At 35.0% G+C, this 22,339-nt stretch overlaps 1 protein-coding gene across 5 annotated transcripts in view; it reads left to right on the top strand.

Annotated features, from left to right (window-relative positions):
* Window positions 1-18,687, top strand: part of LOC121376275 (YTH domain-containing protein 1-like) — a 41,861-nt gene extending 23,174 nt beyond the window's left edge. For 2 of the 5 annotated variants that reach the window (XM_041504108.1, XM_041504104.1), the window contains 7 exons: window positions 6,033-6,109; window positions 7,211-7,238; window positions 9,642-9,690; window positions 10,686-10,724; window positions 13,070-13,153; window positions 17,039-17,176; window positions 18,287-18,687. In XM_041504108.1, coding sequence (XP_041360042.1) covers window positions 6,033-6,109; window positions 7,211-7,238; window positions 9,642-9,690; window positions 10,686-10,724; window positions 13,070-13,153; window positions 17,039-17,176; window positions 18,287-18,439 — 568 coding nt within the window. In that variant the 3' untranslated portion in view covers window positions 18,440-18,687. The remainder of the gene's footprint in view (window positions 1-6,032; window positions 6,110-7,210; window positions 7,239-9,641; window positions 9,691-10,685; window positions 10,725-13,069; window positions 13,154-17,038; window positions 17,177-18,286) is intronic. The other 3 variants (XM_041504105.1, XM_041504107.1, XM_041504106.1) reach the window with 3 other exon arrangements.
* Window positions 18,688-22,339: the final 3,652 nt, after the last annotated feature.

The raw sequence follows: 22,339 nt of genomic DNA, 5'->3' as shown, positions 1-22,339 counted from the left end.
TTGTCTAGAACTTACAAAAAGTCGGATCCATTACCTGTTATTGTTTCTGTGAGTATTAGCGACAGAAGTGGTTGTTTTAATGTTTGCTGCGCAGACTTATGTGCCGTCATGCAGGCCAGTGAACACAGGTGGGTGCCACTAAAAATGTGCATATTACTTGTGTTAATTTTTTAAAATTAAAATAACTTTCATTCGTAACACGTTTATCGTTCCATTTTATTGTGGCAGTGAAATGAATATTTTTAAAGAAAATTTTTAACTTTAAAATACAAAACAAATGTGTGGACCAGTGTGCTTTCAGAATATTCAGAATGACAATATTTAATAACCTTAGGTAACCGGGGAAGTATGTTGACATGAGTTCTACTTGAACTATATTTACATAACCGGTGATGAGTTAACTAATCCAACATTTTATTTACTACAGTGAAACCTCTCAAGACTGGAATTCTCTCAAAACCGGACGTTTTTCATGGTCCCATCACCTACACATCTTTTAACACTAAAATTTACCTCTCTGAACTAGAAACCTCTCTAAACTGAACACTGAATGCATAATTCAGTCCCAAACTCTTTATTTAGTGAAAATTGTACCTTTGAAAAACAGACAATCAGACAGTTATCAATGATTATGGTGCCACTAATTGTTGTGTTTATTGTCTCTTAGCCATCTTCGGTCTGATTACCTGACCACTAACAGCTAGTGCAATATGCTTCTTTTTCGTTTCGTTCACTTGTTGACTACACGTTGAGGCCAGCAGTGACTATGAACGATAGGGTTCTCTGTAGATCACTTCTTGTTCCATACAGCTTCTAGCTGAGGATGGGCCCCCTTGAGGTAAGGAGGCCGGCGCTGCTCCTGCCTGGCGAGACATCACAGGGCAAGCACTGATCACGTTATTATTGTCCAGAAATGTAGTCATAATAGCTGTTGATGCATGGTATTGTGGTCTATTAGAGTGCCCAATACCTCTGACTTCAGCACTCGAGGTTTTAGGGTTACCTCACCCTTAGTCCATATCAGTCTAGCCTCTACTAGTACCCATTGACAAGTCCAGCTTGGGTGTCCCTAACAAAAGCCAAAGCTCCTGCTGGCATAGCTCTCTGGGTCACTGAGACATACAAGCCCACGTCAAGGAATGGACTGACTGGGTATGGTTGACAAATAACATTTAAACAATTAATGATCAAGTGGCAGGTTTGACATTCTTCACACACAAACAGGTTTATAGTTTGCGTCAAGGATCAACAAAACAACAGTTACAATGTCTTCCCTTGATTTTGTCCTAAAACAACTTATTTAGCAAAGTAAAAAGGAGGCAAACACAACGTTGGCTCTGTCGTGTCAAAAAGATGTCAATAGCATTCATTACCATATCGATTTTCAACATGAAGGTCCAGCTAAACATCACCTTATTGAACTATCACTCGATAATAAACTTAAACTTATTGATCCAAATAAATCCAAATAAATAACACTTCAGTAGGACTAAAGTTGCACATTGACAGTCAAACATATGTTGGTTGGCAAAAAATACTGTGCCCTAATTTATGGACTGGGAATCGATCGATTTCAATTTTCAAAATGGAAGCGAATGCTAAAAATGAGAAGCATTTGTCTCAAAATTAGACTTGTAGGCTAGCGTACCTTTTAACAGCAAACAAAGTTAGTGGACCCATTCTTTGACTGGGATTTTTCCCATCCTGATCGGTGCCTCTCGACTGGTATATCAAGGGCTGTGGTATGTGCTATCATGTCTGTGCAAAAGTACATATAAATATACAGAACTTCACATACGTTGTTTTTGCTTCCTATTTATTGCACGAGTTTATTTTGCACAAGAATATATACCATGAGACGGCGTAGCGGTCGAGTGGTATTTTCTTTTGCAAAATAAACGAGTACAATAAATAGGAAGTGAAAACAACGTATGTCAAGTTCTGTATTTATTACATACCTTCTTTTATGTTTTACAAAACCGGTTTTTAATTTAACGTCATAACAACACTTTGTTAAAAATATGATCAAAACTCCTTTCATGAATTCATTTAATGTTACCCCTGCGCGTGTGTAACCTCACCGTGGTGCAGGGGTGTAACATTCTCTTTGAGAATGGCCAATACAGCACAAATTGAAGTTTAGAGTAAAATTCGGTGTCCATAAAATTCTGTGATATTTGTATTTGTATTTTTGCACAGTTCTTTACACTGTTTTTGTTTAAACATTCAATTTTTATATTGATGTTGATCATCACTTTATTTATTTGCATTACCATAGTTTGACACCCAATTGCTGATGTATTTTTCGTTCTGGGGTGTCGTTAAACATTCATTCATTCATTCATTCATTCATTCATTCATTCATTCATTTAATGTTAAGAATCATACTCTGTGGCAGCCTTGTGTTATGACGTCATTTGTAAAATCATATATGACATAAGTAAACAGGGTTGAAAACCATGGTCACCAGCAGGGCCAGTTGAAAAAAAATCTTACTGGCCCATCCCAAATTCAACTAGCCCTCAAATTTAAATGCACAGCAAAAATCAAAACTAGAATTTTGTTTATTGAATAGCAACCATGTATAATAATAACCATGTATATAGTCCATTTCCATCAAAAGCAAACCAATTAATTGGCATACAACTTCATAATGAATAAAGTTCAAATTCATATTAAAAAATATATTATTAAGTTTTAAAACCATACTAATCCAAATAACATTTTTGAAAAAAAAATCCATTATAAATAAAAATGTTTCCTTACAAATTACCATTAAATGACACAGATTACATATAATAAGTATAAAGAAAAATGCTAGAACAGCCAATTTATGCAACTTCACTTGCATTGTCTCTTAAGTAAACGATAATGCGGTACAAAGAGACTAAAGCCTTAAAAGGTAAAACTGCGTGTTTTAGTAAATTAGTCGGGGCATGGAAGTCCTCTTTATAGCGATGCAAGAGGGATGAACTCTCCATTAAAGAATTTCCCCAGGAGTAGCTGTCCTGCTATAGACAAGGCACTAGATGAAGATTGATGGAATCATCCACTCTTTTGCCAAATACCCATTCGACTTTGCATTGTGCAGAGATACGGCCCTGATCTCGTATTATGATTTAGTCGTTCAGGTTACCTTGGCCTTAAAACCTGTATGCAGTTTTATATATACATGTATATATATATATAAAAAAATTATTGTTTACACTGGAAAAAAGTTATTTCAGATGGGATGGGTTTACAATTTAATAAATTAATGTTTTTATAATTTTATAATTGACTTTTGGATTAATCACTGTAGTAATGGGAAATTTTATGTTAGTGTGAGTTAAAACTACAAAATAAATTTGGATTTTGTCCCAGAATAAATAATTAAATAGGATTAATTTGTACCAAAAAAAAAAAAAAGTTTGTTTTATTTAACGACGCCGCTAGAGCACATTGATTTTTTATCTTATCATCGGCTATTGGACGTCAAACATATGGTCATTCTGACACTGTTTTTAGAGGAAACCCGCTGTCGCCACATAGGCTACTCTTTTTACGACAGGCAGCAAGGGATCTTTTATTTGCGCTTCCCACAGGCAGGATAGCACAAACCATGGCCTTTGTTGAACCAGTTATGGATCACTGGTCGGTGCAAGTGGTTTACACCTACCCATTGAGCCTTGCGGAGCACTCACTCAGGGTTTGGAGTCGGTATCTCGATTAAAAATCCCATGCCTCGACTGGGATCCGAACCCAGTACCTACCAGCCTGTAGACCAATGGCCTGCCACGACGCCACCGAGGCCGGTAATTTGTACCATAACATTATAAAATGTCAAAAAGTAGGTCTACTAAATAATTATGGTGTATCCAGTCCATTACAATAAGCCGACGACTTTTAAAAAAAACAGTTCAAGTGTCTGCAATACGTTTTGAGCTATATTTTTTTTACATCCCCAGACCAAATCGTAGAAGCTGAGACTGCGACTGGCGCTGTCAATATATAGAACATGTTCCATAATATTGTTTCCTGCCAGATCTGTTGTTCGCGCCAGCAGAAACGCGGTGTGTTTTGTCACATTGGTCATTCAATTCAGTTTCAGTGCGGTTTTTTTTAACTGGTAGTACCATACTTGCCAGACTCTAAAATCAATGGTTGCCCAACGGACTACCTTTGTAAAATTCTTAGTCGCCCTTAGCCAATAAAGGTTGCCATGGGCGACCAGGAGACTGCTATTTTTCAACCCTGAGTAAATAAAAGGCACCAACTGCTGTAAAAACAAAAGGGAATTCCCTATTTAAAAGTTCCGGTCCAGATTGCACATATGTTTGATACAGAATAAATTTATTACACGGCTTCAAAAGATTGAATAGGTATGTAATAAAAGGTCCCTTGCTGCTAGAAAAATATAGTGGGTTTTCTCCGAAGACTACAACAGTACAAGCCAAAATTACAAATGTTTGACATCCTTTACCGACGATTAATTAATGTGTGTTAGTGGTGTCGTTAAACAAAACAAACTTTAACTGTTTTAACAGCAATGCAGAAGGCTTGAGACAAACATTGACAAAAGATTATAATCTGTTATTGCTTCTAAAATGGGGAAATTTATTATATATACGGAATGCTGCAAAAATAAGATGGAAAGCTGCTTGTGAAAATAATTATCAGAAAGCATACTATGTATTTTGAGCAGCATTTGCTGACTGCTCCACTGTCCATTTTAAGTCTATGGTTATAGTAGTCTCGCTCATAAATTTGTGAGCAGAACCCTGACTTTTGTGCATGCATTAGCCTTTGATTTACCGTATGTGAAGCACTCGTGAGAATGGGTAAATAACTGGAGCAGAAGCTCTATTGTTGAGCACATGTAGGGTAATGGGTAGACTGGTTCTTATTTCCAGTGTAAATCCTAAAGTAATTGTCAGTTGAAACAGTCTTGGTATCTGGCTGAAATATTCGGAACAGAAAAGACAGAAAAGAACACATAAGTTTCTGATGTTAACATATGTAGAGTCGGCCATCAGTTCTTATTTTATCAGAACTACATATACTAATGGTGGACCACGTCTGATAGCATATTAATATTAATTGCCCCATTGGTATAAGGGAGTTGTGTAGTTGATAAGAAGAAAGAATATAATCAGTGGTATAAGGGAGTGTGTAGTTGAAGCAATATTAGCACTATGATCACTTTAAGTATACGGTAGTTATGCATTTATGGTGATCCATGGTTTGACAAATCCACTAGGCCTCAGTCCTGGCTAGTGATTATTTGGTCTGAGATAGTGGAAATTATCAACTCTGTTACTATATTATGTAGGGCACTAGCCAAAGCTTCTGTGAGGGCTAGTGACTTTCTCAAACATTTGTCGAACAATGGGTGATCGTAGTGTAAAGATTGTTTTGTGGAATGGGGCCCTGAACACTGGAGGTCCGATGCCCTTGGGTTCTTATACCTGATACCATTACTGTCCAGTCTATGTGGAAGAGCATATAAAAGATCCCATCCTATTTTATCATTAGGAATAGTTTATGTGGTGGCAACAGGTATCCTTTTTCTCTATTGATTGACCAAATCTCAAAATAACTAAATGTTAGATACCAAACATCAGTATTTCTGTCGGAATAGGTAAAAGTTGAATATTCAAGAACGGCTCTAGTTTCTAATACACTTTGTTTATCTACAACTGACAGTCTTATTGCAATAACAATTCTTAAAAACTGATAATCCATTATTGAGGGTAGGTAAATGGAGATTATATAATGGTAGGCTTGCAATACTCCTGCTAGCTGATAATGTGATTTTTAATGATGTCTGCATTGCATTTGTCACACAATTTTTTTGTTTTTACTTACATCTTACCTAGAATCACTGTGGATCGTGTGGGAAAGTAATTAAAAAATATTGTGGTGTTTTTAAATGAGAGGAAATGGGATTTGCTACAATGTACTTGTTGAAAGGAAGGTTAATCCTTGTGTAGAAAACAAAAAATAATTTAAAAAGGAATGAAAATAATCTCTTGTGTTTATTATTTTGACAGAAGGCGGCGTAGCAGTCGCGAAGGATATTTTGAAGGCCCGCGTTTCAAAAGAAACAGAGGAGAATTTGAAAGAAATGGTAAATATGATAAATTTAAGTAATTGCTTGAGTCAAAATAAATCATGTGTAATTACTGATATGCAGCCGTTTGCATTATTAGATGGTGCACCGGCCTCGGTGGTGTCGTGGTTAGACCATCGGTCTACAGGCTGGTAGGTACTGGGTTCGGATCCCAGTCGAGGCATGGGATTTTTAATCCAGATACCGACTTCAAACCCTGAGTGAGTGCTCCGCAAGGCTCAATGGGTAGGTGTAAACCACTTTCACCGACCAGTAATCCATAACTGGTTCAACAAAGGCCATGGTTTGTGCTATCCTGCCTGTGGGAAGTGCAAATAAAAGATCCCTTGCTGCTAATCGGAAAGAGTCGCCCATGTAGTGGCGACAGCGGGTTTCCTCTCCAAATCTGTGTGGTCCTTAACCATATGTCTGACGCCATATAACCGTAAATAAAATGTGTTGAGTGCGTCGTTAAATAAAAAATTTCTTTATTAGATGGTGCAGTCAATATATGTCATTAATGTGGTTGGGGTATTTTTAGCTTTTGAAATATTTTCATCTTTAGCTTTTGAATTATTTTCATCAAAAATCAAATACAGTTCTCTGTGGGTTCACAACATGATCATCAGTTTTACAGTACCCGAAACAAAGTTCAACACAAGACAAAACTTTTAAGGCTTGAATAATAAAACACATCTAGAAAAACATTAAGGGTTTCTTACATTGTTTTATTATCCACATTGTTCAACATAACTGGGTTAATAATAATCATATGGGAAGCGACATCATAACATGAGGTTGCTTCCTCAGTCCTAGCCCCTACTGTACTTGTGAAATATGACGTCATTTTGTCGTCCTCTTCTAGATTTGGTTAAAACATTTTGAGACGGCCATTTTTATTCATAAAAAAATTATAAGAATAGTATGGATAATAAAAATTATTACACTTGTGTGTGTCACACTGATTTTACTTGTCAGGATTTATGTATTGCCTGAGCGAGAGCGACACTCTTTTTGTAAAATCAGTATGACACACAAACTCATATAATCTCTATTTACGTGTAAAAAAAAAAAAATTGTTTTAGTTCTTGAAAATTGATTTTTGTTTATACTTTTCAGAATTTTTCCGGGGTAGAAGAATGGACAGGTATAACAATAGTTTCTTTTCATTCTGTTTACACTGTCATCTAGATTTAACGAAAATCTATAGTAGAAATTGATTTGATAACTTTGAATGTTCAAAGAATTAATTCTTTAAAGGAAACATGTCACGAGACCATATTATAGCTCATTTTAAAAGCAAAATGATATAAAAATAATATACAAATAAGTTTATAACAATAAAATACGCGTAGTTAACTTAAAATGAAGAAATTACGCCAATCAGTATCAAAGTACAATTTATGCATATTTATTCGTGAGCGTTTGGAAAAAAAGGGAAGTGACGTCAGAGCCGCTGTACTCTTCCATTGTTGTTAACTGTTTATATATGGAGTAGGGGCTTACGATCTTTTCAGTCCAACAGTGCCGTACTGTGCGGCCTTTGGGTATAAAAATAAACAGTTTAAACGATCGGGATTGTCTTTTTATGGTTTTCCAAAGGATTGTGTCTGAAGAAAGACGCGTGTAATTTATCGCAAAAGAAAAGATTGGACACCAACACCGCATTGTACTTTGGTGTCAGCCTATTTACAGCCCGGAGCCCGAACGTTACCCGGAGACAAAAACAGTACTCGGTTGCGAATGCCGAGGTGTACATTGTACATATTTGGCACAAAGATACACCTCAGCATGATGTATTTATATATGTTAAAACAAAAATGTAGAAAGTTTTATTTATTTATTTTTTTGGAAAAAAAAAGATTTTTCATGTTAGGGCTGTAGGCCTACATAACAAAATCTGTATTCACCGTCTGAAGAAGGAAACGTCAATAAGTAATTAAATATGGCATATACAAACATGGGATTTGGCATGCGGATACATCTCAGTACGATGTATTTAAATATGTTTTTAAAAAAACGTGTAGAAAACAATAATAATTTTAAATAATGTTTTTAATCTTCGGGCGGAATACGTCACAAAAACGTTCCTCATCGCCCGAAGCCCCAAAGCAACACGAAGTTCAATACAAAATAAACCACTACTGTGGGTGTCGAAATAACTATTATGTTTCATCCACGGGCTGACTTGAGAATCGGAGTGTTGTTTTAGTTAATTGGTCCTTTCTTTCCGTGGCCTGCACATGTGATTCCTGATTGGCAGGTGTATATTGCAGGGTATCGACCAGGTAAGTGATTACCACGGTCTAGACATACGTACAAAATACGTGCCAGTTTTTTTAAGATCACAGGGTATTGTGGCGTAACCTGTCGCGACTATAGTACAATGTTAATGGACATTATCAGCCACCCTGCTTTATTACTGTAAATAATGCTGTAAAACCCTTGATTAAGTAGACTTTCCCATCTAAAATTACAAAACTGACCAATTACGTAGTACCAAAGAAAAGAAAATTATCACTTGGGTATCGTGAGTGGTCGTTTTTACTCTAACGCACCCTACCAATAGGCCTAATAATATGCTGCTTTTTTTTTTAAGAGAGAAAAATACTATAACCCCATTTTGTTCTATTGATGCAAATTGAAATATATTTAGTTAAAAAGTTGATTATGCTCTAAGACAATGTTGTTTTACAAGTCAGGTTTATGAAGCGCCTTGTCGTAAAATTAGAGCGATTGTTTACACTGTGTATACAGATTTCATTATGTAGCCTACAGCCCGAACATGAAAAATGCGATATTTTCTATTAAAAAATAATAATAAAAAAAATGAAAAATAAATAAAATTGTCCTACATTTATATTTTTTACATATTTAAATACATCATATCGAGGTGTATCTTTATGCTAAATATGAACAGTATACACCTCGGCATTAGCATCCGGGTTTTGGTTTTGTTTCCGGGTTACTTTCGAGCTCCGGGCTGTAAATTAGTCGACCGGTCTGGTCTGGCACCATCGGTTTCTCCACCCTCCGACTCGCTATCCGTTTTTTCTTCAGTATCACTGTTGTAAGTAAATGTGTGTCTTTCTTCATTTACTAACAGCTCAAATCGATACGGCAAAACGTTTTGCGAACGAACACTCATTGTTTTGGTAAGCTGTGCAAGTCTTAGATTCTTTATGAGTGGTACGGACTAATGCTTTTAAGTGTAAGGCTTCAGATCAAGCGACGCATCTCTGACGTCATGGACCTCGTGATTGCCCTGCTCATTAAAGATGGGCAATTTCTGCTAAGAGCTCGTATTTGGTTTTTTTTTATGGAGATATTTTAAGTAATTAATTTAAAAAATTTTTTTTAGGTGATTCAATTTATAATTAATTGTACATGGTTGTGCCAAATATAGGTCATGTGACATGTTTCCTTTAACATCTAATCCTAAACATGAAATTTTTAATAATGTACATTCAGATTTTCATATGAATTTTAAAGGATGTTAGTTGGTTGGCTTTTTTGTGAACAACTAATGGAAAACATTTTTGTCTTACAGGCCTCCACGTGGTTTTCCAGGTGTACGGAGGGAGACTATTATCAATGGAGTAAGTGAATGTACATTACTGTGATATCTGTAGAGTATTGACGTTGTGACATCCCTATCTCATTTGCATTCTTTCTTCTAACCCATATATCCATTAGATCTTGTAGTTTATAGTTTAAAACATGGGAAATGACCTTTGAGATTTCAATTGTACTTATTTCTATCTTGTGAACTAAAATAGAATAGGCACAGACATCCTCAAATTGCACATGTTAAAATAAATTGTATCGGTATGCTATAGGGTTGTTTTTTAAATTAAAAATATACATTAGGTACACGTTATAAACTTCTTTGCAATAACCATTAAAGGTCCTATGTCAAAGTTGAAACTACACTGTTTTGTTATTTTCACATTTATTTGTAATAAATAACTACAAATTAATTGGTCCCGTGCATACATTTTCCATAATTAACTTTATTTAGAAAATAGTTTTTAAAAGTCTTGCACTGGATGACGAGGAATTTCCCGAATAATTTGTTGCTAAATATAGGTTGGCTACCATCTTTGTTTCTTTTGTCAGTTGACCACAAATAATTCTGGGTAAATTTTGTGTTGAATGTGTACATATAACATTGTCACTAGTTATTGCCTGCGGGGGACACTCAAGATCCCCCAGTCCCCCTATAATCATTTTGTTTTTACTAGTAGATGGAATTATTTGGTTGTAATTTTTTTATAGGCATAGCTAAAAGTATAAAAATTTTATGTTTCAAACCAAAAAATAATAAATATTTTTAATGGGAACCACCATTATTATAACTTTGACATGGAACTTTAATGTTTTTCTCTTTTATGTTAAGTGCTTTCTGGGAATATCCATTACAAAAAAAAAAAAAAAACCCCACTGTCTGGGACATTTTTGATGCCTGGTTTTATACCTTCAGCATTGTTGATCTGTAATGAGTTAAAATTAATGCTATGCTTTTGGGTTACCAGTTACTTATAATGGGTACTTGGACAGAACAAAAATCAACTCTGCTCGTTCTCTTTGACAGAATTCATTTCAGTCCCAGTTGCCAGAGGAACATGTTTATGTGAGTCCCAATTTACAAGTAGATATTTCATGGTGGTGTAGCTCCAAATCCATTCTCTCTTACAACTCTTTCCAGCACAGCTTTTGAGCAGGTTCTTTGGGCAGATCTTCGGCTATTTTCCCTCTCTCTTTTTTTTGGTCCTCATTTACAAGGCCAATCCTGTGCTTTTTCTCCCCCTCCCCTTTTACAAACTGAGCATCTTCCTGTTCTCGGTGGAACTCGGCAAAGGTGATACCAGCATATTTTTCTTGGTGAGTAAGTGCAGTACAAATTTTCTTGGTGAGTAAATGCAGTACAAATATATATATATATACAAAATGTTATGCAAGTTTCAGCTGAGGGATGATGTTATGACTATTTCTATTTTTAACATACTAATTATTGGATTGCACTTAATGGCATGGACTTGGGGGTTGAATGGAGCATGAGTATTATGAGTATTTGATAGCTGTTGAATGGGAAAGCTACATAAGGACTTGGTTGAAATGTACTATGTAAGTAATTAGATTAGCTGTTTGTTTTTGTGCTACCATTGTGAAGAAGGTTAGAGATACTGAAGTCGGTCAACAGCTATTGTGTATGAAACAGACTGGTTTCAATTAAGTTCATTATCAATTAAGATTAGATTAATAAAATAAAGAAAACAAACATACACATACACTGACCAATAAAAGTTAGGACAGGCTTCTAAAAATTGTGAGAACGATAACTTTGTTTGTGCATTGTTCGTGCAAATCTAATTGTGTGTAATCTACTTTTTGTTTGGGTAAAATCATATGACGGGTTAAGCCAATAAAAAATGGGTTACTTGAAATTAATTTTGCATAACCCATAATTGGGTTACGTAAATTTTCAATTTTTAGAGGCTTGTACAATCTGTCATTGGTAAGTGCATGGGATGGATACAACATTAAGTCATTGTTAGGCTCTGTTTTCAGAGCTTGGTGTAAGATTCAAACAGTTGTTTAGGCTATGTGTTGGTTATGGTGATAAAAAAATACTGAGAACGTACCTCTGTTTATCCACACACCGAAAAATGGGAAAAGATTGACCCTATTCTAAAAAATAAATTTAAAAAGTATTAATAAACAGTAAATGAAAACCTGTTGGCTAATCGACGGTTCAAAAACTTAAGTAAAAACTTACACTTACATACTGTATTTGAATAATGGAACTTTTTTTTTGCAATTTTTGACTGAAAACACTAATTTGACTCTGAAAGTAATTTGTCATGTGATTCAGAGTGGTTATTTTTAAAAAGATTTTTATCACTGACTGTCGTCTAATATTTGTCTTCATCGCAGCTTTACTTAATCATGACTGATGGCTTTTACTGTCTCTTGTTTATTTTGCGTTTCGTAAAAAAAAAAAATCAGAAGTTTTCATTGTGTTATGGATTTTACTGGCACACTACAAAACATAAGGTGTAGTGTTCTTTATTACAGTGACGTCTTAGTGCTAAATATTATTTACACTGTCTTTACAAAAACAAAACTACAATTATGTCCTAATAATGTAAATATATGCATTTGTTTCACTTGAAGAAAATGGAAATTCAACAGAACAATGTTACTTGTTTCACTTGAAGAAAATGGAAATTCAACAGAACAATGTTATCCCACTTTGTACTTTGCTCTATACACATCAGGGTTTTTTGTTGTTGTAATATTAAAGTCTTTATTAAAGTGGTATTTGTACTTTGATGGGTTCACCAAAATGAGATATCTGCCATATGGATGGCTGCTCTGCTAGTACTTGTTATATTGAAAATTGAAATGGCTCAAGTTTTACCCAAGTGAATGTGTTAAGTTATGATTTACTTTACATTGAAAGTTTAGGTTTATGTATTCAGGGTTTTATCACCTATGTTTCTAGACTCCGATAATGGGCACCATTCCCCACCATTCTACAGAGGCTATGTTGTTTTTTATTCCCAATTTTGGAGTAAATTCCCTCCCCACTAACGTTTTGTAATGCACAATAGATATATTTATTTGAATAAACACAAGTACATGTATATACATATATACATATATACATATATATATATATATATATATATATATATATATATATATATATATATATATATATATTTATATATATATATAAAACATTACATTTTTAATTCTAACTTGGTTTAATAAGATGTTTTTCAAATCCCAGTTTTTGGTAAAATGACACTAAAATTCCCAATTTCAAAGCCATCATGGGTGTCAAGTCAAATGTTAGAAATAAAACCCTTTTATTTGTACAATGCATGGTGGTTTGAAGCAATGATAATGAATCAACAGGTGAATGAATTGACAGTTTTTACACATGAATATTAAAATGTATCATTTCAGTCGTACAGTGACTACATAAGGGAGTTTGCCCATGTACGACCACCACCTCCACCCATGCCACCGTATGGTCCGCCAGTGAGTATGGTAATAACATTTTGATTTCTTCTGGTGGCAGGTATTATACTAACACGTGTTGCTTGGTATGATCTACTCATCTTAGTTATAAAAGCAGGATAAGCACAACTGTTGGAACAAAATATCACCTGAAAGTTTATACAGTGAAACCACTGAAAAGTAGATTCCCTCAAAACAAAATTTTCATGGTCCTAGAATGGAAGCTCTTTTGACCAGATACCATTTATAACCAGACTCTTTACCTGGTCTTCTGGCTGTCCACTTTAAAGGGCTTTTGCTGTGCATTCAGTAGGTATCTAAAAGGGAACCGATGAATTGGTATATAACTCTATAATGAAGAAAGTTAAAATTCATATAAAAATATACTATTAAATTTTAAAACTAAACCAACTTGAGTAAAATTTTTTTAGAAAAAACTAAAATCTGTATATAAAAAAAAAATGTAACAAATTATCATCTAATAGACTTCTTTCTCATTCCACTGCGCATGTGCCCGTTGCGAAGTTACTCGAGGACGCAAACCACGAGATTTCGCGAGATCTCGCCAAAATAGACCTATCTGCAAATTGGGGGGCAAAAGCAATGGGAGGCCACGACTATTGTTCAATTATTAACTGTTCCAATCGCATATGTCCGGGAAATTCGTTATCCTTCCATCGATATCCAGCATATGGATATCGGAAACGTTTGTGGGTAATCGTTTCACGTTATATATATATATATATATATATATATATATATATATATATATATATATATATATACACATACATATACACATACACATACACATACACATACACATACACATACACATACACATACACATACACATACACACATATATATCTATATATATATGAACTTTTAATGTTATAATTACTCAGTATGTTTCAAATTTAATTATACGTATTGTCTGTTATTACTTTTATGTTCATCACAGTTTACGAAAGAAAGAAAGAAAGAAGTGTTTTATTTAACGACGCACTCAACACATTTTTATTTACGGTTATATGGCGTCAGACATATGGTTCAGGACCACACAGATTTTGAGAGGAAACCCGCTGTCGCCACTACATGGGCTACTCTTCCGATAGGCAGCAAGGGATCTTTTATTTGCGCTTCCCACAGGCAGGATAGCACAAACCATGGCCTTTGTTGAACCAGTTATGGATCACTGGTCGGTGCAAGTGGTTTACACCTACCCATTGAGCCTTGCGGAGCACTCACTCGGGGTTTGGAGTCGGTATCTGGATTAAAAACACCATGCCTCGACTGGGATCCGAACCCAGTACCTACCAGCCTGTAGACCGATGGCCTGCCACGACGCCACCGAAGCCGGTCACAGTTTACGAATGATTTATTTTGTTCATACCCCGATGATCGTAAAAAAAATAACAAGACACTCCTTAAATAATAATAATAATAGTAATGATATATAAATATATATAGAGTGATGACGGCTCTGTACAGGACGTTCCTACACAGATCCGTCTAGTATTTTATATACTTAGATATGGTGGAAAACACATTAACAGTAAAGAAAATAAATATATTTTGTATAATACTTAATGTGTTGATGTTGACACTATAAAAACATGTGTATGGGTAAACAGAACGGCACCTACCTTCACCCCCCCCCACCCCTCCTCAAATCCCCCTTTTTAAAATTCCCACTTTATTGATATACATGTTTTTTAAAACTTTTCCCAATTAGATAGACACTAAGAAAAATGCAACAAAACACCTTCTGATATATATATAGATAGATAGATAGATAGATAGATAGATAGATATATATATACACACACACAGTCAAACCTGTCCTAGCGGCCACCTGTACTCAGCGGTCACCTGCCTTAAGCGGCCACTTTTTTCCTTCCAAACGGTTTATAATGTAAATGCACCTGTAATAAGCGGTCACCTGTCTAACGTGGCCAGCGGCCACCTAAATCGGATCCCAAATCGCTAAAATACCTACATTAAGCGGCCACAGTAAAGTTTTACTCTTATATAAAAGGGATATTTTAACAACAGCTATAAGGTGCAGCAAATAACCGATCTTCACACCTTCAGGAATACTAGTACCCATTCAGTCCCGACATCTCCACTGTGTATCAATTAAGGAAGTATGAATCTGACATGCATCTAATTGCCTCTGGACAGGCTATGCTTGACATTTGTAGATTCACTTACTATGACAATACATCGCATGAAGTCGGAATTAAATAATTAAATGGAAAAAGAAAACAAACTTGTGGAGAACGGTTAATTTAATGTATTCTATTTGCATTATTTCTGAAAGAGACATGTCAAAAGTTGATTTATAGTCAACTATGAAGCACACATCCGTTAATTAGCAGTACAGACGGTAAAACAAGAAACAACAACAAATGTTTTAAAGACTATATATGTGGCAACCTGTACTCAGCGGCCACCTGTCTTAAGCGGCCACGTTTATCTACTCCCTTGTGTGGCCGCTTAAGACAGGTTTGACTATATATATATATATATATATATATAGTATGTGTGTGTGTATATACTCTCTCTCTCTCTCTCTCTCTCTCTCTCTCTCTCTCTCTCTCTCTCTCTCTCTCTCTCTCTCTCTCTCTCAAATATATATATATATATATATATATCGATCGATGCCATAACCTATGGAATCTGTCAAATGTTTTGTTTATACTTTTTACGAGATAGTCTTTTAATCTGGCGTTATCAAAAACCCTTTGTCCAAGTGGTTGCACTGCTTTTTAATTTGAACCATTCTGCTGTAAATTTCAGCGGACCGTTTTCTACGGCCATTATACCATCTAATTCGAAATATGTACATGTTAGTTGCCAAAGTTTAAAAGTCTCCTACGAAGCTACTCAAGTCGCCAATAACAGCCTGTCTGTCACGCCCCCCAATTTGTAGATAGACTAGTTTCAGTCTATTTTGTCAAGGGACGTTACTCTTCGCGCGCATGCGCAATAGGAATGCGAAATACCTCTATTGCATAGGTTAAATCTTATTTTACAATTACAGGTATGAAAACAACTAATGGAACGGCCAATGTAAAGCATGCACAGTTCTACCTTTAGTCTGTGTACTGCATTATTAATTACTTTGATTGTTCTAACATTTTGTCTTCACCCCTGTATTAAAAATAAGATTAATCTATATAATTTTTTGAAGAAAAAAAACTTCTTTTTTTTTGTACATAGTCATAGAAAGGTTTTGTAAACATTTTTTATTTGAGTTGGTATGGGTTTAAAACTCTATACTATGTTTTAATATAAGTTTAATATTATTCATTATAACATTACATGCTAATTCATCTGTTCCTTTTTACCCAAATGGGCTATGCATAGTCATCATATGCCACCTCAGAACATAATTTGAGGGTTCGTAATAAAAATGAAACAGACCATAAGTGCCCTTACCAGATGGGTCTGGGTTTGAAATGTTTCAGTAGAATTTGATTGTATTTCATACGCTTTGACAAAATTTGAACACAGTTTCCTAACTATGATCTGTCTGAAATTACAATGTCCATTAATTGCAAAGATTTTAGGGTACATAATTATACTTTCTGGCAAAACCCCTTTAATGATATATTGGAATATATCATTATTGAATTACGGATACATTTCGAGAAATCGGAAAAAATAACATTGTTTATTTTGACTTGGTCTAAGTGTTCATAATGTTTGCAGAACAGCATGTAATAGTCCCATAATCATTAGAACTAATTTTCATGAGTCAACTGCTTTTAAAATGGTTTAATGATCAAAGTTTAAATATTCTAAAATGAAAGTTATGTGTGCAGTATAAATTTACAGCTAGAGTAGTGCAATTACATTTTCCTACATTATCACAGCTTTTTTTAATCATGTTTGTCTTTGATTCAGCCCCCTGGTTACTTCCAAGCACCTCCAGATTATCGTGGCTATGGCGGCCAGCATCAACACCAGCAGCCTAGAAACTTCATGCCTGGCAACGATTACAGACCAGAATCAAGCCATTCAAGAAACAGTGATAAGAGATCAGTACGTAGAATACATTTTCTAAAACTTTGTTTATTAGGTGGTTTAATTTTTGAGTAATTTGAAAGAAATGGGAACGAGTCCTAATTTTTTGTACTGTAATTTGTGTGTGAGTCAGGCCATAGAGTTTTACGTGCACATTCAGAGCAAGCTGTTGTAGCGCACGCCAGTCATGGGCAAGAGAGCACTAGCAGCCCCACCGGGGTCAGTAGTGGCCGAGGGGGTTTGGTTCTATGGTATTTTTGAAAAATCCTGTAGGATTAAGCACAGTTTCAATGAAGGACTTTGGGCACTTTTTGAACGGTCTGCCAAAAGGTAAAGGGAAACTGTTTGAGTGTTATCACATAATATTTGAACATTGTAATTACTTTAATGTAACTAAAAAGTAATTGGCCTATAGGATTAAGAATAACTTATCACTACCAATCTGACCTGATGTCATGGGTTGTATTATTTGTAGGGCAAGTTAATCATTAAGGTATTTTTGTTTTTGCTTCTCTAGAATAAACTTTTAATATACTGATGGAAAGATATGAGAAAACACATAAGTATTAACAGCAAGTGTTGAGTTCAACCAAAACCCTTATGAACAGTGTCAAAAATCTAATCATGTGACTGGCACGGATATAATGTTAAATTTTTGTTTTTCCTCTTTTGAATACTGTCGGTGGGCCCATTGGGCTTTTTCTTGTTCTAGCCAGTGCACCACAACTGGTATATCAAAGGCTGTGGTATTAGCTGTCCTGTCTGTGGGATGGTGCATATAAAAGCTGCCTTGCTGCTAATCGAAAAAGAGTAGCCCATGAAGTGGCAACAGCGGGTTTCCTCTCTCAATATCAGTCTGGTTTTTAACCATATGTCTAACGCTATATAACCGTAAATAAAATATGTTGAGTGCGTCATTAAATAAAACATTTCCTTCCATCTTTCATCCTTCTTTTGAATACCATTTATTTCCTCCCAATGTAGCAGCTTCCTAGCTTCTGAATTCTTTGCTGTCCACCGCCACACCCCTAGTTCTTGCCGTGAACACTTAGTTTATACTAAAATATTTGATATCATTTAATGTTTATATACTTAAATAAATTTGTTTTCTTTTTTTGCCATTTTTAGTACGAAAGAGACGTCGATGACTTCTTGAGGCGGACAACGCATGGGACGAGTAGTTCTCGATCGACTGACCGGGATCGAGACAGAGATCGTGAGCACCATCGCAGTCGGGACCGGGATCGCATGGATCGGGACCGGTATCGAGACAGAAGATAAAAATAAACAAACACTTGTCTTGAGAGAAAGAAAGATGAATAAGAGAAGATACAATATTTGCTAATGATGTGTTGATCAGTGAGAATGTATTTTAATGGTTCTGAGGAGAACTGTTGTTGGGTCTCAGGATAATGCAAAATGGTATTCTGAGTGAAAGATAGTGTTTTCATTTTATTATCGACAAATTCACATATTTGTGTTGATACTTTGAGCATTTGTAGTACTTGTAATAAAGGAACTGTTTTGTACACTGGTTTTTGTAGTCAAAGTATTAACTGTATGAAATGATGTTAAATACAGGAATTCAGTGCTAGTGGCATTTATGAAATTAATATTACAGTATGTGTATTGTTTTGTTTGTACTTTCAATTCATTTAAAACACATAACATCATCGAAAATATGAAGAGAGAACATTTTCCTTAGTAAAATAGCTTTGTATACTAACGTTGGTTTTTATGCATGATTTGTCTATGTGGAATGGATGCTGATTGTATTATACGATGATAAAAGTATTAAAGAGTGCCTTCAAAGCATGCAATATCACAGCAGTTGCAATGTGTACTGAAGGCATTGTGTTAATAAGTGATACATGTGGCCTGATATTGTTAAACCAAACTGCATTATAATTTACGAGCTATTGAAGAATACATGTGAAATGGGACGGCTTGCCAGTAACACAACAGGTGATGTCTGTTCTGGGTGTTGTATGTACCTGTTAGTAATCTCACTTTTGAATGTTTTGTTTATGTGCATGCATACATCTTTCGTCATATGTTTATATTCTTTTTACAAGTGACATCACCATGTACCTTTGGAATCCATGTTTTTTCTCTTTTTTTTTTTTTTTCATCTCTTTGTTTTTAAAACTAATGTTGCCATAGCTTCAGAATTCATAAATTCATGTAACTTTTGTTACAGGTGTCGGGTTGTAAAGCCATTCTCATTTATTTACACTAGAACCCAGAACATCATCGGCAATGGAACCTTAACAGTGCACAGTTGGAGAATGTTTGCAATGCAGTACTAAGATTTGATCAGTTGAAAATTTGTTGGTTCAGCATCTAACTGTGGGTTCAAGTGTAGAGGTTCTTCATCATTAATAAAAGCGGTCTTGTGATATTCATATTTAAATATAATCACTGAAACTCATACATACATACATACATACATACCTTCATGTACCACTTTCTATAAATGTGTTTCCTACAACTCCAATTTGTTTTCTTATTACAATTGAATCCACTCATTAGAAACATTTTTATTAATGAGTTAAAAGTATCTATGGTGTTGCCTTTAAACTCAGTATTTTTGTGTTCTTGTAATGCATGGCAATATTTGTTTATCATACAGGTAATCCTTGCCAGATATTTTAAGGATTTTGCAATTTTTTCATATTGCTGCTTTTGTGATATTGATTAAAAATGCTTGTAAGATGTACCAGTCGCGGTGGCAAATGGGTTATGCCATCAGCCTCAAATTTCACAGTTTGGAACGGGATCTAGTTTAGTCGATAGAGTATTCACCCAAGATGCTTTGCTTAAAGGATCGAATCACCATGGTGGACCCATTTTCTGATTGGGTCTTTCACCATCTCAACCAGTGCTCCACGATTTGTATGTCTTATCTGTGGGAAAGTGAATAAGTGTATGAAAGATCTCTTGCTGCTGATGGACAAATGTAGCAGGTTTTCTCTAAGACTATGGCAAGGTCTGTTTCAGCAGTTCAATGGGAGTCTCTTTCCAGCAACATTGAACCATTAACCTAGTGCCTGTTCTGGACAGACAACTCGGACAGCAGAGGTGTGTGTGTGCAGGACAGCATGCTTGAATCTCAAGTGGATTTATAGGCAAGAAAGCAAATCAAACGATGAAAATTGTAACTGGCATATTAACGTTTGTAATGGACATTAACCGTCCAACCCAGTGTCCCATGACTGGTAAGTACATGAAAGATGGTGGCATGTGCCGTCTTGTCTTTGGAGGAAGTACATATTGAAAATATCCATTGCTGCTCTTTTGCTAGGAGTAGCCTATATGGTGACATCAAATAGCCATAAATTAAAATTATTTGAGGGTGTTAAACATATACTTTTCCTTTTACTACACAATATTGTTTATGCAGGTTAAAATATGTATGAGTGGTCGTGTATAAGAACTTTTTAAGTACTACGTGTATCATTGCAGCAATTTCAATTCTCAATAATGTTCAATCAACATTTCATAAAGAAGTTTTAAAATGTGCTGGATTACATTTTGTGGGCCCAATTTTAGAAAACATTTAAGTCTAATTTTGCACAACAAATCTATGACTAAACCACATTTCTTATTACTAATAACTGTACAACTAATATAATTTGAAATAAATTTATTAAAAAAAAAAGTTCTTAAAATGCTCCCATTATCCGTAATAGTGTAATTTGTTGTATGAAATGGATGGCAAACGTGTAAACACATAACCGGTATAACTGCTAGTGACAAGTAAACTTGCGATGTTTTGTGAAATTGGTCCCTGATGGCCTTTTTTTTTTCCTTTCCTTTTTATTGAAAACACAGAAACAAATGATGATAGAAACTATAGATTAGAAAAATGCAATTTGGACAGAGTTTAGGGATATTTTTGTTCTTTTCTTTATTTTTCTAAATTAACTGTTGACTATTATTTTGTTCAGATGTATAGTGTAATATGTTGTGTGCTGTTTATTACTTAGCATGTGCTTTAAAATAACTTGAATTAATGTTAGACTTACTGGATACCTCAAAAGATATGAAATATGCTGAAAAATGCATCAACTAGTAAATTTGTACATACTTTTGCATTGTAATTAATTCTTTTAAAAATATGTCCTTTACTCAGATCCACCTATACATGGCCGTGAAAGACAGTAATGGCTTACATATTTATTCCTGTGGATTGCACTAAGAACTTCTTCACTTTAAAAAAAACCCAAAACCACTTTATTTTGTTATACAGAAGTGTAAATAGTTATGTTGAAAGTGTAATGTTGAGAAGTGGGAAGAAGACTAGTTGAGTGTGTTCATTGCTTTCGAATGGAATCTGCTTTAGTATACTGAACTGCAAAAGGAAATCAAATTAGGGTTATGGCTAGTTTGTAATTAGAATAGATTTCCTTTATTACAAATTGGGACGGGATGTAGCTCAGTGGTAAAGTGCTCGCTTGATGTGCAGTTGGTTTGGGATCGATCCCAGTTGGTGGGCCCATTGGGCTATATATTGTTCCAGCCAGTGCACCATGACTGGTATATCAAAGGATGTGCTATGTGCTATCCTGTCTGGGATAATGCATATAAAAGACCCTTTGCTACTAATGAATGAATGAATGAATGAATGAATGAATGTTTAACGACACCCCAGCACGAAAAATACATCGGCTATTGGGTGTCAAACTATGGTAATGCAAATAAATAAAGTGATGATCAACATCAATATAAAAATTCAAGGTTTAAACAAAAACAGTGTACAGAACTGTGCAAAAATACAAATACAAATATCACAGAATTTTACGGACACCGAATTTTACTCTAAACTTCAATTTGTGCTGTATTGGCCATTCTCAAAGAGAATGTTACACCCCTGCACCACGGTGAGGTTACAGCACGCGCAGGGGTTGCTACTAATGGAAAATGTAGCAGGTTTCCTCTCTAAGACTCTTAGTGTATGTAAAAATTACCAAATGTTTGACACCCAATAGCCGATGATTAATAAATCAATGTGCTCTAGTGTTGTCGTTAAACAAAACAAACTAACTTTATTACAAAATCTTGATTCTGTAAAATGATATCAATCCGTAATTCTCAGTATATATCAGGGGTCGAAATTGGCTGAAATTTGTTTTGGACATTCTGTCCAGTAAGCTTCAAATTCTGCTGGACTAGACCAAA

The sequence above is a fragment of the Gigantopelta aegis genome, chromosome 6 (assembly GCF_016097555.1).
Source record: "Gigantopelta aegis isolate Gae_Host chromosome 6, Gae_host_genome, whole genome shotgun sequence".
Taxonomy (NCBI): domain Eukaryota; kingdom Metazoa; phylum Mollusca; class Gastropoda; order Neomphalida; family Peltospiridae; genus Gigantopelta; species Gigantopelta aegis.
This window is presented reverse-complemented; position numbering and strand designations above follow the sequence as displayed.